General features: G+C 42.9%; 1 protein-coding gene across 8 annotated transcripts in view; it reads right to left on the bottom strand.

Annotated features, from left to right (window-relative positions):
- LOC137340905 (histone deacetylase 9-like) overlaps positions 1-19,139 on the bottom strand; it is a 641,963-nt gene that overhangs the window by 209,783 nt on the left and 413,041 nt on the right. For 7 of the 8 annotated variants that reach the window (XM_068003748.1, XM_068003726.1, XM_068003710.1 and 4 more), the window contains 2 exons: positions 15,157-15,294; positions 12,272-12,449 (listed from right to left, as the gene is read on the bottom strand). In XM_068003748.1, the coding sequence (XP_067859849.1) occupies positions 12,272-12,449; positions 15,157-15,294 (316 nt within the window). The remainder of the gene's footprint in view (positions 1-12,271; positions 12,450-15,156; positions 15,295-19,139) is intronic. The other variant, XM_068003718.1, reaches the window with a different exon arrangement.

The following is a 19,139-nucleotide window of genomic DNA, read 5'->3' on the forward strand; positions in this document are numbered from 1 at the left end:
TTTGTTTTATGCGTTCATGGGATGTGGACGTCGCTGGCAAGGCCAGCATTTATTGCCCATCCCTAATTGCCCTTGAGAAGGTGGTGGTGAGCCGCCTTCTTGAACCGCTGCAGACCGTGTGGTGAAGGTTCTCCCACAGTGCTGTTAGGAAGGGAGTTCCAGGATTTTGACCCAGCGATGATGAAGGAGCGGCGATATATTTCCAAGTGTGAGGGTGAGAGGAAGTATCTGATTGGAAGAGTTGAGTACTGATTGAGAGAATTTGTTTGTATGAGGGTGATGGGGGTGTAGTGCAGTGGATATGGCTAGTGGTGCAGTTGGTAGGAGATGCCACTTGACAATTGATCTCACTCATGTCAAAGCATTGAACTTCTTCCTGCACTGCATCCATGTTCGTGGTGTTATCCGCTTGGCATTGACTTCGTCCCCTACTGCCTCCCACTGCCTCGGGAGGGCCTCTTGTCCCCCTTCAGATATAGGATGTTCCTCCTTCTGTCCAACTCTTGCACCAAGGCCTCAATTGCATCATCAGAGAACCTTGGTGCAGGCTCTTTCACAGGCCTGGTACAAACTCAGATCGGCAGATTGGTGAGGTCTGGCATGCAGATCAGAGGATGTGGGATTTAGTAGTGCGCAACCTTTATTCAATGTTTTAACAGAATTCAACAGTTTATAAACATAGGGATGGGACCTGCATCAGTGTTTTACGTGTGCGATGTCCGATCTCCATTCAAACTCCGTGCGGACCCGTATTTCGTGTTTTGCAAGTAAGAGGTGCAGGTTGCCTTTAAGTGGTGTTAGCCACTCGCACGATATCTGGGACCACTGCTGGTGATCAGCCACTCAACAACGCAGCTAGGTCTGGCTGCTTGCAGGAATCAGGTAAATGGCCAGGCAGCACGAATCTCACATGCTGCCTGCATCTCAATGAGCGGGCGCGGGTTAATTGCGGCCCCCGCTCCCGGATTCGGGGGTTATCAAATTTAACCCCTGCTGTATCTGATTGGTGAATCCCAAGGCTGCTACAGGATTGTTATTACCATAGTAAATACATTTGGCAACTGTTTCATGAAAGAAATCCTTTGGACATTATTGATTGACAGTGTGCATGTAAAAGAGTGTTTCTATTCATTTCTTCTGACTTCTACTTTAAAGAAAAGAATACTTTGATCCTATAGCCAATGATGCCAAAACAAAAATTAAAAACTGATGTTACATCTTTGTTTGAACTGGTATTTATAGACACACAGTTTCTTTCAGTTAGTTTCAGATTTTTTTAATGACAGTAATCACTTAAAAAAGTTGCGTCTGGATAAAACCAAACACAGGCCTGAGTGCTTAAAGCTGTTCTAAAAATACTCAATGCCACCATAGCTTTGATTTGAGCAGTGTGTTTATAGCGGAAGGGTTTAAATGTACTGCAGAGATCCTGAGACTTCCCCATCATGATTGAAGTGTTCCACCAAAATGACAGGTCAAAGATGTGTGGGCCAATTTCCAGGTCCATGTGCTGGGAGGAGATTGGACAAGGCCTTTTGCTTGTTAAATGTAATTTTTCGACCAAGCCTTATTTTAAGCATTGTAAGGTTTTCACCTTCGATTAAAGCCTCAAAATTCTTATGCATTCAAGTTACCTTATGGCTTCGGTTCCTTGACTGAGCACATAGAAAATGAGCAATGCCAGGAGGGAAAATTCTATCCTTTGAGATTGCTTTGCTTCTTGGATTGCAGCTTTCTGCTTTAGTTTTACTGTATTTTCCAAGTGTTAGATTTCTTGGAGCTGCGATTTTAGTTGTTGCAACCAAAATTCAAACACGGAAATCCCTCTGCTTGTTTTGGAGAAGGAAGATAATAAGCTGAGGAGAGATGTGGGACAGGACATTTATGCCTGAAACAGTCTACCCTTACCTAAGCACCAGTGTCTACAAGCTCAGGCACGGATACGGTATGTCTGAGGAAATCGGCCTTCATCAGGGAGGCAGTAACTGTTGTACGCCATATTCTTCAACCTAATCCTCAGACAAGGTCCTTGTGACAGCTTTGCTAGTGGCTGTGAAGGTGACCAAAGCCTTGAAATTTTATGTCTCCAGATCAGTCCAAGCTACCTCAGAGGATATATGCCAAATAGGTCAATCAGCAATGCACCTGATAGATACAGTTCACCGGTGGAAAACCAGCAGCAGCATTGGGGGCACTTCACTTTTTTAGTGTGGCAGGTTTTCCTCAAGCACAGAGATTTATTGATGCTATGTTTTTGGCTGTTGTGTTTTGGGATTTCAGCCATTTTGTCACGGAAAGGATTTGGATATGATTTATGATGAAGTGTTGCTTTTAAATTAAAGAGAGTTCACAAAAGGTTTAAACCCATCTTACAACCACATGCTGCAGCTGCTAGGACAAAGAGAGGATTGGTTTGTTAAGGAAAAACCACTGAAACTGTTACCCCTGACAGTTAGAAATAAGGGGGGGAAGCCATTATCTCAGGTGCTCCCAGTGAACATTCCAATTTAGGGAGTTGGAATGTCCCTTCCTGTTGAGTTTTGCATGAAGCTAGTTTCAAAGGGTAGAACGTGATAGCAGGTTTGATTGGCAGCTCTTCCAGCTGGGGGTCAGGGAACAAGAGAACAAAGATCCATATACTGGAGGTCAGTTGGTGATTATGAGAGAGGGGCAAGTAAGGCTAGGCAACCAACATACATCTTGATAAAAAAACAAAAAGTCATCGACCTGAAATGTTAACCCTACCTTCCTTTCTCCACAGATGCTGCCTGACCTCCTGAATGTTTCCAGCATTTTCTGTTTTTATATCCAACATACACCTTGGTCTGATTCAATGCTAAGACTGACCAAAAGCAAGTATCTTTAGTCCGCTAATTGGGACAGGGCAGTGCGGTTTAAATACTCTTTTTTATGAGGAGGAAACTGAAGTCAAGTTGGAGTTAATGGCCCAGAATGTGCTGGAGAGGGGCATCTCGTGATGTGGCCCATTAGTTAAACTTTTTTCCCTCACCCTTCACCTCAAATACTTTTTGTGTTGCAAGTTGCTGGAAGTGTGAGCTGATAACAGTGTGGTGAGAGCAACAGGGCATCTGGGACCTTAGTGAACGACGGGACCAACAGTCTATCCTTAACCCATGAGATTTAAGGATTGAGAAATAAACAGAGGAATGACTGAGAAGAAAATAGGGTGAATTAGAGTTAAATCAGGTGCAGAAAGAGAAATGAAGAGAGGGAAAGAAAGATTGGATTAAGAGAGAGAGAAAAAAGAGACAGAAAACAAAATAGGAAAAAAATTAAAAATTTTAAATTTTAAATTTTAAAAGCTCTAGCAACAATGTACTACTTGTAGGAATGAGATGCCACAGTTTCAGTTGTTTCCTTTCTGGGCCGGAGAGGTTGAGTGGCATTGCAGGAACAGAAATCTTGTCATTAAAAAGGTCCTTATGCTGTTAAGGACCAGCCTAACTTTCTACAGAGAGTTCAACTGGCAATTAATGTGCAAATGCAACAATTTCTTGAAACTCACCGTGAGGTTGATAGCCTTGCCAAAATGGTAGCTGCCTAACAGCCGAGTGGCGCAAATCGTCCAGCAACTTATTGCATTTTGCAATTCACATGGTATCTCTTCCTTGACACAAGTTGCTGGACAATTTACATACTAATAACGGTGAGTGCATTAAACTCGCCATTATTTTGGCAGCAAAATCTGGTCCAATGACTTTTTTTTACAACTGCTACTCTGTCCATCCAATTGTTGTCTGTAAAATAAAGTAGTTTAACAACTCATATTTGGCCTCATCTCACTATAGTATTAATCAGTCCGCTTGCTAAAAGATTGGAGAAGTGAATATGAGGACATATACAAAGGGCACAATTAGATATTGGGAAGTTTGGGTGAACTCCTGAACATAACAGACATGGGCTCTGCTTATGGTAGGAACCAGTGTTACTGAACCTGAGCGAACATCTAAGGCAGACCCAAAATCTATAACAATTGCTATCCGTGTCCTTGCATGAATCCCATGGCTTTCATGAACAGAAAGGGATTTAATTCATAAGATCATCAGATAGCTACAGTTAGGGAAAGCCATTCTGCCCATTATAGTTCATCTATCCAGAAATACCCTACATATCCCCCTCCCCATTTCAGCATCTAACTGTTTTCACCTCCACGACTCCATTTGAAAGTCAATTTCAATGTGTTGATCACTTTTTGAATGAAGAAGAATTTACCTATTACTAGTTTGAACCTATGTCCCCTTAACCCTTCTCTTACAATTTACTTTAATGTAATATTTACCTTTTCCATATGCTTAGCTATCTCGTATATTTCTTGAAGATCACCTCTCAGGCATCTCCTTTCTTAACTGAAAAGCCCAAGTTTCTCTAGTCTTTCCTCATAACACAATGGTCTTGTGGGAAATGGGTTTTTCACAGTTGCCAACAGGTTTTTCAGGGTGCTTTGTGCACAATAAATGAGAGTATAAAATATTTGTGCGCAAATTGCAGCATTCTTCTGTATGCAAGCCATGTGAGTTTCCAATCCCTGCCCTTGGCAAGTGAGGTCTGACACAAGTTGATCTTCCACAGCCACCACTTGTTCCTCCTCACTCATGTTCAGTGCTCAAACTGATTATCCGAAATCCCCCATGGTGGATGTACTGTGCTGGTGCTCACAACAGGTGGAGTGAGTGATGCAAAGTGCTGTGAGGCACCGGCTTCAACTGGTTGGTTCTTGGGGGATGTCAATAGAAACTTATGCTGGCTAAAGTGCACCTCCTTAATAAGTGATGAGATTAGAGATGAAATCACTTCAATGATAAAGGAGGATATAATGAGGGGTAAGCAGCCAAAAGAGACCCTATGGGTGGAATGGAGAAATAGGAAAGGATCTAAGACTATAGTAGGAGTTGTGTATCGGACCCCTGGCAGCAGCTCTAAAGTGCTAGATTGTATAAATGCAGAGATTAGACAAGCGTGTAACAAAAGCATAGTGGTCTTAATGGGGCACTTTAACTTTCACATAGATTGGGAAAAGCAGACTAGCAACTGTCAGAAAGGTAGTGAATTTCTTGAGTGTGTCCGGGATAGTTTTCTACAGCAGTGTGTCCTAGAGGCAACAAGGGGGCAAGCTATACTAGATTTAGTAATGAGTAATGAACCAGATTTAATTAACAGCTTAACTGTGCGTGAACATCTATCCAATAGCGATCATAACATGATCGAGTTCAATGTAATGTTTGAAAGGGAAAAAAGTGAATCAGCTGCTAAGATTCTCGACTTGGGTAAGGCCAACTTCAATGGGATGAGACAGAGACTGTCCACAGTAAACTGGGCAAATCTGTTAATGGGTAAAATGACTGATGATCAGCGGGAAATGTTTAAAGAAACATTTAAAGTGATACAGAATCGGTTTATACCCCTGAGGAGCAAGAACTCTACTTGCCAAAAAAAACAGCCATGGACAACAAAAGAGGTAAGGGACAGTATAAGACATAAGGAAAGGGCATACAAAAAGGCAAAATAGGGCACAGATCCTGGCAAATGGGAAAGATACAAAGATCAACAAAGGGTCACAAAACAGATAGTAAGAGCTATAAAAAGAGTATGAAAAGAAACTTGCAAGGGATATCAAAACCAATACAAAGAACTTTTATAATTATATTAGGAAAAAGAGGGTGGTCAGGACCAGTGTTGGCCCCTTAAAAACTGAAAGTGGGGATATTGTCATTGACAATGGGGAAATAGCGGACATGTTGAACAATTACTTTGTGTCAGTATTTACAGTAGAAAAAGAGGATAGCATACCGGAAATCTCAAGAAAACTAATATTGAATCGGGGACAGGGACTCAATAAAATTAACATAAGTAAAGCAACAGTAATGAAGAAAATAATAGCACTAAAGAGTGACAAATCCCCAGGACCAGATGGTTTCCATCCCAGGGTTTTAAAGGAAGTAGGTGAGCACATTGTAGATGCCCTAAAAATAATCTTTCAAAGTTCTCTAGATTCAGGAACTGTCCCTCTAGATTGGAAAATTGCACATGTCACTCCACTTTTTAAGAAAGGAGAGAGAGAGAAACCAGGGAATTATAGACCAATTAGCCTAACATCTGTTGTGGGGAAAATGCTGGAGTCTATAATTAAGGATAGGATGACTGAACACCTCGAGAATTTTCAGTTAATCAGAGAGAGCCAGCATGGATTTGTAAAAGGTAGGTCGTGCCTGACAAACCTGATTGAATTTTTTGAAGCGGTGACTAAAGTAGTGGACAGGGGAATGTCAATGGATGTTATTTATATGGACTTCCAGAAGGCATTTGATAAGGTCCCACATAAGAGACTGCTGGCTAAGACAGAAGCCCATGGAATCGAGGGAAAAGTATGGACTTGGTTAGGAAGTTGGCTGAGCAAAAGGCGACAGAGAGTAGGGATAATGGGTAGGTACTCACATTGGCAGGATGTGACTAGTGGAATCCCGCAGGGATCTGTCTTGAGACCTCAATTATTCACAATATTTATTAACGACTTAGATGAAGGCATAGAAAGTCTCATATCTAAGTTTGCCGATGACACAAAGATTGGTGGCATTGTAAGCAGTCTCGAAGAAAATATAAAATTACAAAGGGATATTGATAGATTAGGTAAATGGACAAAACTGTGGCAAATGGAATTCAGTGTAGGCAAATGTGAGGTCATCCACTTTGGATCAATAAAGGATAGAACAGGGTACTTTCTAAATGGTAAAAAGTTAAAAACAGTGGATGTCCAAAGGGACTTAAGGGTTCTGGTACATAGATCATTGAAGTGTCGTGAACAGGTGCAGAAAATACTCAATAAGGCTAATGGAATGCTGGCCTTTATATCTAGAGGACTAGAGTACAAAGGGGGCAGAAGTTATGCTGCAGCTATACAAAATCCTGGTTAGACCACACCTGGAGTACTGTGAGCAGTTCTGGGCACCGCACCTTCTGAAGGACATATTGGCTTTGGAGGGAGTGGAGCATAGGTTTATTAGAATGATACCCGGACTTCAAGGGTTAAGTTACGAGGAGAGATTACACAAATTAGGGTTGTATTCTCTGGAGTTTAGAAGGTTAAGGGGTGATCTGATCGAAGTTTCTAAGACATTAAGGGGAACAGATAGGGTGGATAGAGAGAAACTATTTCTGCTGGTTGGGGATTCTAGGAGTAGAGCCAGACCTTTCAGGAGCGAGATTAGAAAACATTTCTACACACAAAGGGTGGTAGAAGTTTGGAACTCTTTTCCGCAAATGGCAATTGATGCTAGCTCAATTGCTAAATTTAAATCTGAGATAGATAGCTTTATGGCAACCAAACGTATTAAGGGATATGGGCCAAAGGCAGGTATATGGAGTTAGATCACAGATTAGCAATGATCTTATCACGAAGGGCTGAATGGCCTACTCCTGTTCCTATGTTCCTAAAGTGCTTAATGGCAATATATTGTGTATCATGCTGTTCTATTGTAATGTTTAAGTGAGTGAGTGAATGACTGACTGAGAGAGAAAGAATAATGGGGAAAGGGTGTTACAGGCCCCAAGCTTGGGGGAGGCCACTGGATTCACTCATCCCCACTTTCTATGTGGCCTCTGGTCCCAGAACTTATAGAACGATTTCCTCAAATTTGCTTAAGGGTTTAAAGTTACAGGCACGCCTCTTGTTATGTGATGCCTTGTCCAACAAGGAGATAATTCCAGAGTTTAATGACAGGTACAAAGTTTGTGCTGCAACAATTTGGCCATGCATGAGATTCTGTGATAGATCTGTAAAGTTGAGTGCTTTTCATGCGGTCTCAGTCAAGTTTTTACAGGTTGATGGGAAACTCGTTATGGCATTTATACTTTGCTCACATACATTATCTAGACAAATGCTGGGTCGTCTTACCTTGGTTGTCTTCCTGAGAGTGCCAAACTTTTCCCTCATCTGTTTCATATTCCTATGAATCTTGCACACTGGCTTCACTCTTTCGGCTACATCCTCCCATGCAGTGTGTAATGTTATCCCATGAGGAAGGTCCCCTTCTTCCCCAAACAAAGCACCTTCTTTTCCTGTACTTGCAATAACAGCACCTCAAGTGCTGTATCTGAGAACGGGGCATTCTCCATCTTTTTTTCATTTCGCTGAATGAAACACCAAGATTCCCTGGGAGGGATTTTGTGGTTGACCTGCAGAAAATCACCTCTCTTCAAACAGCAGTAGCATCCCTTTAAAAACTAGAGCTACAGGAAATCACACCCCGTATTAAGTGCGCTCCCAGCACCAGGGCCAATCCAGGCCAAGAGCTCTCTGCGAATATTTAATTAGGTCAACCGTGAAAGATTGCATTGCCATTGTGCCAACTGCTGTTCATAACGCTCGCTGCAATTTGTTCCTGTCATATAAGGACTGCGGCCAGGAGATTTATCTAGTGAGCTCGAGACTCATGTCATTCTCATTTGGTGAGCAGTTGATTGAGATGTGGAAATTGCAACTTGTTGACCTGAAGAATGAGCTCCTGTGATACTGGGACAAGACACCGGGCCATCAGTCAGGTTTAGATTACAATTTTAACACAAGTGTTGAATGCCCGTGACTCTCCTTTTTTCAGGGACGGAGTAGAAAACTGTTCTTGTTGTGAGCTGGTAAACTGCCCTTCTTTGCTTCAACATGTTTTGATTCCAACCTTATAAGGGCACGCACTACTGCATCATTTTCATTCTCCACACCAGTTATGGCCTCTTGGAACAAGGCTACAGTTCTTTAGTGCCACTTAGTGCCAAACGAGAAAATGGACTAAAACTCCACAAATTCATTTCATTTCAGATCTTTACATCTGATAGAGACAGGAAAATTTCCAGCTCTCTGTTTTGGCTGAATTTGTACCATGTTCCAGATGTTAATGCGCAATGCTTTAACCCACTGTAATATTCACTCTGCACTTTTCTTTCTTTACTCAGTTCTCTCCCTTTATTTCACCTCTCCAAAGGGTAATGTCTCATGTTGGGATCTGGTTCCAGAGGCTTTGGACAGTGGAGTAAATGTTCCTCTTTAATACCTGGCTGTAACACATCACTTGCCACAATGCAGAGAGGAAAACTGGGTGAAAGGATTGCATGCCTGAAATGAAGCCTATTCAATTTTGCTTCTTTTAATTCAAATGGAAGGAAAATTGGGCAGGCTATGTTACGTGTATGCAAGCCTCCCCACACAATCTTCCTCTCTGCACTGCACCCAGGCACTGAGATGAAGATGAAGATCCTTTTTCCCTCCCTAATTTACCTTGTCTGAGGCTAATAATAGTGAACCTTTCACCACTACCTCAACTTGCTGCCTTGCATCAGTTAACTTAACATAAACCAAGGATGAACCGGGGACCTACATGATCTGTATGGTTGAGCACTACAAGACATGTTGGCCAAGAAATGCGATTCTGACCAAAAACCAGTCACGTGGGTGCGTGGATAACGTGAAATTCAGGGCGGCAACTCATTATAATGGGTTAAGCGTTAGCCTACGCTACCCGTGCTGCTTATTGGCTGTAAGTCTCTTTGGGCAAGGGCTGAGAAATCACTGGCCCACCAGTCAATCACCAGCCACAAATATGCAGGAGCCACGGCAGGGGGATAGGACACCACAGGTGCCGGTTCGCCAGAGGGCGAGATCCCATACTAGTTCTGCTGCAGAGGACTCTGTTGCAGACTTCAAAGGTTCAGTCTACTAATGAAGGCTGATGGGTATACATCAGGAAATTCTAGGTGCACTGGTCAGTCTTCCAGCGGGCTTGTGCACAGTGGTTCAGAGTATGGAGGAGTCCAACTACAACTTGTGTCAGGGCTTCACGCAGAACATGAAGACCATTCTGTCAAGCATGGAGCGAGTAGTCAACTTCATGAACAAGACAATGGCATCCGCCATGAAGGAGACTCTGCTGACAGCTGCCATGGAAGCTCAGATTGCTGCCATCTCTGGGCCAGTGTTGACAGGGGCTTCCAAAGCATCACATTCCTGCGCTCTATTCTCACACAGTCATAGGAGTGCTGAGACGCAGACCCAGGACAGTGGACTTGGCTCCATGGGAGAGGCATCTGCTTTCCTGTATCACGATGACAGCATACCTGCTCCCCCGCCACCCACTTCGCCAATGCCCTTGTTAGTGCCACACAGCCAGCTGGGCCAGATGCACTGGCACACGCTGAGATGCTGCAGTCTGCAGCCAGGCCCTCCAGGCTCAAAGCTGCTCAAGGTTGCCCATCACGGCCATCTCAAGTGTCCTCAATGGAAGCTCAGCAGCCTTTCACCTCCCAAGCTATAGCTACTGGGGCTACACTTCATAGGAGCACTGGGATAGGTAAACGAGCACACAAGACAGGCACTGAGAGGTGTACAAGGGTGATTCATAATTATTCCTGTTAACTATTATACACATATGGAGTAGAGTTGTTGGAGTAATTTTTTTTTCTGGATTTGGTGTTAGTGCTAATATTTGTAGTGAAGTGAGGGCAAGATCCATAAGACTGCTCTGAAGGAAGGGAATTGGATGGTGTTAATAAGGACAGTGGTGATAAAGATTGCGGGTGTGTTGATGTACTGGGGATATGAAGAATGGTTCACATGAAATGCTCTTGGATGAGTTGTTCTCCGACATCTCTGGCAGCTAGGGGCACTGGTGGTCGATGCTGCTCCTGCTCTTCCTCCTCTTTGCACTGTGCTTCTCCCTCCTCCTCCTCCTCCTCCTCCTCCTCCTTCTCCTCCACTTCTTGTTGCCTAGGTAGTGGTAAGGGCTGGTCCTTCAGTATCGTGAAGTTATGAAGCATGCAACAGACCACCACAAATCTGAATACATGGTCAGGGCTGTACTGCAGAGCTCCTCCCGAACGATCCAGGCAGTGGAAGTGTTGTTTGAGCATGCTGATAGTCTACCTAATGACATTACTGGTGGTGGCATGGCTCTCACTGTAGGCCGGCTCTGCGTCTGGGCCTGGATTCCTGACACGAGTCATGTCTGGAGGGGGTACCCATTGTTGCTCAGAAGTCAGCCTGTGACCTGATGGCCTGGTTGGAATAAAGGCAGTACAGAGAACTGGTGCAGGATGAATGAATCATGCCTGTTGCCAGGAAACAGATATTCATAATGCGATCGGTAAAATTGAGGTATGAGAAGTGCTCCCTGAAGATCCACTGTGGGCATGGCCTCTTGCACTATGGCTTCCTCTTCCCTTTTCTCTCAGCTGCTCCTGCTCTCTCCTGTCTTCTTCGCAGCTCCCCCTCCTCCTCCAGCCCCAAAGGCAGACCTACCAGACCACCCATGACTACAATATAACTGTTTGCAAAGCAATCCAGAACCAGCACAATGTTGTTTCCAGAAGTCAGAATTCAGTTGTGAGACTCAGAAAATAGCCCAAAAAGGCCTAGAAGTTAACCAGCAGCTTAAGAGGACAAACCAGCAACTAACCTGTATGGAGCGTTTGAACCTTTTAAAAAGCCCTCCTGCAGGTTTCTTGCTGCCTGTTAGCACCATGATTTGCTGGCGAGTTTTTCATGTGGCAAGTCAGGTATTGGGGCAGACTAATTTCACAAAAAGGTCCTACAGCAAGTGCAAGACCCTTATTTGAATATTATAATGACTATTTTAAATGCTTCCAGCGCACCCTCAATGCCTACTGAGTAGCCAGATCCAATATGGCAGGCGGTGTACTTCCGATGCAAAATGAGCATGCACACTCCGTCCGCCATATTGGATCCTTAGGCACCCATTTTATGCCAGTAAAACGGGCATAGCATGGTTGAATTTCTAAGTTGTTGAATTTTCCCTTAACTCATTAGGGAACTTCAAAAAGAAATGTTATAAGTTATGAAGCAATGCAGGCTAGTTTCTTTGACAAATCCAAAAAATCCACAAGCTCGTTGTATGCAATTGAGAATGACCAATAGTCAAACTCACAGGCCCATTTGTTAAGATGTATTCCATAAATGACCTCAGAAAGGGGGAGGGAAGATTTTCTCTGCACTCTCTGTATAACAAAATCCTAAACCCATTTATAAACAATGAGTTTACCATTTCATTAAACATGGCACAGGGAAGAAATCTCACTCCAAGGTGACAAATTTGAAAACATATTAATGATTCTGAACCAAATATATAATTCCCGTATTCCTTTTGCATAGAAGTCCTGAATTAAAAATAATTTTCATGTGAACATCAAGCATCTCAACAAAGTACAAACCATCAGTAAGAATCCAAAAGTTTCAGTTATGAACTCAACTCACCAGTTGTGAGGGGACTCTGTTTTCGAGCCTGTTCCATCAGAAGTACATGCTGTAGAAGGGCATGATGGGTGCTGTTAACTTTCCTATCAAAAGGTGCAGGCGGCAAGTAAGCAGATAAAGGAGTACTTCCTCTGAACTGTATGGTATGTCTGTCAGAATTTTGGTTTGTTGTTGAGGCCTATAACACATTTTTATTTTTAAATTAACATTTAATTTACAATGTATATTTTATATGTAGTTTCATTGAATTTGTTTTTCTTTGCTAGTGTAATAATGCCTGTAAAATTAAAAGAACACCTGCTCCACCTCCCTCCCCACCCCCCGCCCCTCCCTCCCCACCCACCCACATCAAGCGGGCAAGTCAGCAGGAGTTCCTGGCCACTTTGGGAATTCCATCCTTTAATCCTTTAAAAGGCCTCATTGGAACTCACACCAGTTGGGAGCTGGCATGAGTCCCTTTGAGGCTTTTTGAAAAGCCAGAAACCATACTCAGACTAAGACAACCATTCCCGAAGGGGATTGATTACCTTATGACGAGAAGCAACATGGCTTCTTTCGGCCGAAGATTGGTGCAGTTTATTTTTGTCTTCAGCCTGGAAGGGTCTGGGGGACCTCTGGCAGAGTTATGGTGGGCCAATCTCCCTTACAAGGCTGGATGGACCACAATCTTGGCAATGACATCAGGGTCAGGTCCCCTATTAGCCACCGGTGTTGACCCAGCTGGAGTATGTAGAATAGTGTGGGCTTACCTCATTGAAATAGAGGCAGCTAGTGCCCTTGCAAAAATGGACATATCCTGGGCACCTGCCTAGCCTAGGATGCAACAAAATGTGGTCTTACTGCTCAGTCCTGGGGGGGGTGGGGGGTGTTGGGGTCTCTGGTCAGAAACAGTTACTTTCAGCCACCCAATAGCCCCTTTTCAAGGGGTTGCATTAAACACTGAAAGAAATGTTTACTTTATTCGGTCTTCAGGAGTCTAGATCACTTCTACACCCTGGACCCCGAAGATGGTACCGACATCTGCGATGGAAAAGGCTGGTATGCCTCTTCTCATTCTCTGGGCATTTTGGCTTCCAAAGAAGTGCTGATCTCTTTCTGGGCCAAGGTCAGGGGGGGTCCCACAGTAGGGAATCCCCATCTCGGCTCCAGTTCTGCTCCTGCTCACTCCGTGTTACTGGCCTTGTACTGGATGGGTGGAGAAAACACCAGAGAAAGTCCCAGGAACTGTTGTACCCTGGATCGAGCAGAGCTTGCAGCTGTTCTGCCGAACAGCTGCTGGAATTATGGTGAGAGGCCACCAGAATGGCTGATCAGCTTTGGGGCCAGTCTGAAACATCTACCTTTGCACATAGAAATAATTTTAAAAGGTCTATGTTCTACAAGTATAAAAAGCACAAAACAAGACAACTGCAGAATGCTGATTCAAGGACATCCAACCCACCATTTGTTTTCAACCCCATTGTCATTTCATAGTTTCAAAGAAAAGACTGATGGAGGGGGAAATTAAAAAAGAAAATTGGATGCAATGTAAAACGTGCTGACAATTTGCCATTGTCCATTTTGCACTATCACCAAAGACCAATTTCACCCCATGGTGCATGTCTGAACCAATTTCAAAACATATTCTGAAGATGATGTTTGTTGCCATTGTCCTGGACTGAATGCTTACAGTTCCCAAGTTACTGAGGCCTCGTTAATCACTCTTTTGAGGTAAGAGAATTGTACGAGGAACAGGGAACTGCTGAATTGAATTAAGGGAGACAAATAAACAGATTAAAAATAAAGAAGAAGAAACCAGATTTTCCACTGTCTCTCACTCTACCTCATCCCCTCCCCCGTTTGCTGATCGCCCGACAGGTGCAACATGCCTGAAGTGCGCTACACCTGCCAGAGGTGGGTGCCTTTAAATTTCCTGTCCTGGGCTATTTGCATGGCTTGGACATACTCTCATTGCCGGTCTACCCTCTGGCTGGCGTAGCACCAGAAAGCAGGGCAGGAAACAGAAGTGCAGCTGCAGGCTCCTGGCTTCTGACATCAGGACCCTCAGGCTGCAGTGGAGTTGCTTGTCTTCATTCTTAAGGCTACCCCCAGGACCACCACAGACCCTCTGGTCCATGGGGTCCAGATGCAAGCTGCAACACTGAGGCACTTGATGGTCGAAAGAGGAGAAAAGAGAAGTGAAAGGCTAGGAACCCCCTTCCAACTCATTACCGTCATGACACTGGACACAGTCCAGGAACAAGCCCAGTGATATGTTCCTGCGGAGCACCAGGAAATTTGATGGCTGTACAGTAGGGCGAAGACCGGACATGAAGGTCTCTAGCACCATTTCCTCTTTGCTGCGCTTGGGAACTGAGGATCCTCCAGGCACCGTGAAGAGGAAAATCACCTCTACTATCTGAACAATACGTTACATGTCTCAGCAGTATCACTGAGTCCAAAGTACTCCGGAGTTATTATTAGTGTAGGGAATGGGGTAAGATTACCTCTTTTTCAGTTTTTAAAAAATCTTCTCCCCTGGATTCCTTCTGTCATATAAGACCTACATCTCAAAGAGCGAGCGGGTAATCTGCTTCCAGGCCTCCACTGGTTTTCTTTGAATCAGCCATTATGACAGCAGCCCAGGAATGACTCTCACTCCCTGTGGGCAAGCACTTGGTTATTCTTCCAGCTGAGATTAAGAACTCAGCCCTGTAAGGAACCACTGGCATAGATCACACTACTCTGTGGCCTCATACCAGAGATGTCATTTTTGTTTAAAGTATGGTAATGGTATTATAATGACTGACCGCATTGCTGCGGGTCGTCTCCGATTATTATGTAGTTCAACCGATGTTACAGATTAGAGAGATTAAGTAATCCTTTGACCTATAACTATTACGTACGTTGATCTGGGAGGAGGCAGATGAGGCAGCTGTAGCTGGGAGACCCAGAGTAATGTTGGGTAATGATGGTGACGTGTAGAGATTTAGTGCATTCACTGATCCATCCCAAGTCAGAATCCTGTGATGTGGCAGCAACTGCTGTTGAGAAGAAAAACTGTAAGAATTGACTCATCACATATTTCCTCAGTGTTTAAATTTGCTTCTGTGTAAGATTTGGTTTATGGCGTACAACGGCGTTCAGGCAGAACGGGAGGTCACAGCAGATTTGAATCCAGATGTTGACCATCTTGTTTCGAATGCTTCAGCATTAAAGCTGCTTTTAAAGGGGCAGTGTCATCTCTCAAGGAAGGGTGCAATGCCAGTAACACGTTAGAACAGCCGAACATGCTCATACAGTGATGAGATTACAGCACAAAAGTGAGCTTACAGTGATTTTTAAAATAATATAGTTCAATGATTTCAAAAGCAGATTCTTCAGAGAGGATTTTTGTCTTTACCACCTGGGCAGAGCACAGAAAGGAAAATCTGGGGCAGGATTGGACACCCCTTACAGAACCTGCCTGATTTTCCTTCCTGCGATGCTCAATGCCCAGATGATAAGGCCCCTGCATGAAGATGGCAAGGAGATATTCCAGTCTCATTTTGTAAAAACTTCAGACATCTTTGATACACTGCACTGTGTGCTCGATTAATGAACAAGCATTTCAGGCTTGTAATGATGTGTGATCCTTCAACCAACATCATGAAGCTGGAGTCTTCATTCCTATCTAAATAACTAGAGTGAACAAATTCACATTGTTGTTTTTGCATAGGGTATTTGATTCCTACACAGTTATCTATGGGGCACAATGAGAATTTAAATCTGTAAGGGTAGATTTAACAAATTTGCATCCCTGGCATGCAAATTCGTAAAAGTTAACTATAATTTAAAAGAGGTTTTGTTCTGGTGAGCAGGGTGGCATGATGATATTATACCATATGCTACAACCACATTTCAGCCAGTGAAAAATCCCCTGTGGAACTTCAGAACAGTAGTATTAAGACAAGGATAACCAGGCAACGCTAACTAAATAGAAATTGTGAGGATGCACTAAGGAGTCGATTTTCTCTTTAATTTATTTGCAAATAGGTGAGACCTGGGGAAATTCTGGCAGATATTCTAGAAAATGAAATACACAAACAAACAAACAATAGCTGAGCCCCAAGATCAGGTGCAACCTCTGACTGCCACCCAGACATGTATTATTTTTCATATGTATTTTTGTTCTAAAGAATGACTTTTGGTACCATGCTTTGGTCCACAAATGACCAGTGTCACAGGTTGGTGAGTATAGGTTCCCCTCCACACTTCTCCAGGAATTTAGTTTCTAATTTCAGATAGGAAACTATGGGAGAGGCTGCACGAGGTAATCAGGTGCTTCTATAAAGGGAGAAAGGACTGTTGATTGTTATTGCCAAAGTTTGTAATTCACTCACGTGTCTCACAATTCATGAAAGTTTTTAAATGCTCATAAGTCAGGCAGGAAATTTAATGTTACATGTTTAAATTTCCAACTTCAATCTTGAGTATTAAAAAACACAAATCAGGGAACTTGCAAGTAAATCATCTTAGCAGCTCTGTGATTGAATGGATAAATCTGTGGAGACCATTCTTGCTCAATTACTGGAATTTTGTCCAAAAGCAATGTTGACAAAGATCTGGGAACAGGCTGTCTACCTGCCTTGTAGGTGCACAGTATATCATGTAGAGAGAACTAATGATGGGGGAGAAAATAACATTGAAATGGGAGGGGAAAAAATCTTTATATCATGTAAAATCTGGAGCTAGCTGTGCATTTAATAAACAGAAGAATTCAGTTACTGTGCTGAGCATACTGAGTGACATAATTAAGAAACACATTACAACTTCTGTAAGATATCAGCCTCTGGAGGGTGCTGTATTTAATTGAATGTTTAAGAAGCTGTATTAATCACAGTATGGTTACATCTTCTTGTGATGTATATAAAAACTGTTTTCCAAATGAACATTTTTGTTCTATTTTTTTTTTTAACAGCTGTTTACAAGGTTATTCCATGCAGTATACAGTGCAATATGAATGCTACATTTTGGTGGTTTTACTCCAGATTTTTTCCTCAAGTTCAGTGTCTCCGACCATTCTCGTTGGTGAGCTCTCACTCCCTATGAACCAATATCTAGGTAATATGCAGTGAGCCTTGGGACTGAACAGAAAACACTTTGTATTTCAGCTCACAAGTTATAACGTATATCCTCATGTGATCTTCCTTGATTTCAGGTTGCAATAGAATAAGCTCTCTATAAAACCATGGCTTAGGCTATAAGTTGACCAACAGATTTATTAAACTTAAATTGCTAAGTGAATAGCAGCACTGGCATGCCTGTAGCTACTGTACATTACAGTAGCTACAGGCTTAACTATTCCTGCTCAGAATGATAGAAAATAACAAACAGTCGCATCCATTGTGTTAAACCGCAACGTGAGTTGGACCTGGCTCGACGCCGCTGACTTAACCTCATGTAACTGTTCGTTGTTGATCTTCTACGGATCTCTCCGGCCTACCTATATCTTCCTAATAATTTTTAGACAGACTTCTCAGTTGGACAAAGGTAATTTAAATATGTACCTCAAACTCAAATAGAGCTGCCAATCAAACATATTGTCAAACAAAGCCCACAGGATGCTTATATTTGAATTGAATGGCTTGGCCCATCCTCAGGTACCTGTCGTAGATGCAACGTCTGTTCTGGGGCTATTGTATATTAAAACAAGGTGTGCCATTTTCTGTGACTGAACCTAGTTTTTTAACCCTGTATGAACTGTAATAAAAAAGCAAGAAGCCAATACCATGATACATTTTTGTCACAGTAACATAAAGGGGAATAATTTGCAATAGTAACAGGACAGGATTGAACACATTCCGGAATTGTGGTCAATATCGAACTCTCGTATGATTTGTGTCACTTTTTGTAGAGTACAATTAGGCTCTTTCCATGTTTTGAAATGATAGGTTAGGAGCTACTAAAGAAGAACAAACAAACTTACATTTATATGCACCTTACGATGTTTCTCAGAAATGCCACAAAGGTTCAATATACAAGGTATTACATTCAAATGCAATCAATGTTACATAGGCAAGCACAACAATCATTTAGTGCACAGCAAAATAACAAAATAACACTGAGATGAATGACCAGCTAATCTGTATTTGGTGCTGTTGGCTGAGGGAGGAATGTCAGCCAGGGCACCAGAAGAACGCCCTGCTGTTCCTCGAATAGTGTTATGGGATCTTTAACCTTTACTTGAACCACTGGAACAGGCAGAGGGGCCCTCAGTTTTCAAGTCTCATCCAAAGGACAGCACCTCTGACAACACAGCACTGGAAAATGGAGTTTTAGTTCTAGCACTCAGTTCCAAGGGTTACCACCCAAACTAAAGGGATAATATTCTGAACTGTAATTCTTGCTGGATTTACACCAGTTTTTGAACACCGCTTTGACAATAATACCACTAATCTGTGCAATTATTACTTTCCTTCCTTTCACAATATTCCATCACAGCTACAAGCAGTAGGAATTGGTTCCAGCCGCACTTCCTTTTATAAAAAAAGCTGAAACCTTAGCAGCGTGGAGTAGGATAGTTGGCCTGAATTTTTTTCCTATTAGCTCAATTTCTGTCCTACTTCTCCCGCTCTGCACTCAAACATAAGAGAAGGTTACACAGTTTCTCTTTTATTTTGTGGCTTCTTGGGGACTCCCAGCTGTAACATGACTCTGACCACAGGGGAGAAACTTGGATGTAAACGAACACCTAGTGTAGCAGTATAGCAACAATCATTGCTTACTTCCCAAACAAAAAAGCATCTGTAACTCAAATAAAAGAGCCACCTCCATGAGGGAAACAGCGCACGGGGTCCTGGCCTGAAGAATTACAATAATTTGTCACCTCCGCTTTTGGGACCTTTAG

This window comes from Heptranchias perlo, chromosome 2 (genome assembly GCF_035084215.1).
Source record: "Heptranchias perlo isolate sHepPer1 chromosome 2, sHepPer1.hap1, whole genome shotgun sequence".
NCBI classification, from domain to species: domain Eukaryota; kingdom Metazoa; phylum Chordata; class Chondrichthyes; order Hexanchiformes; family Hexanchidae; genus Heptranchias; species Heptranchias perlo.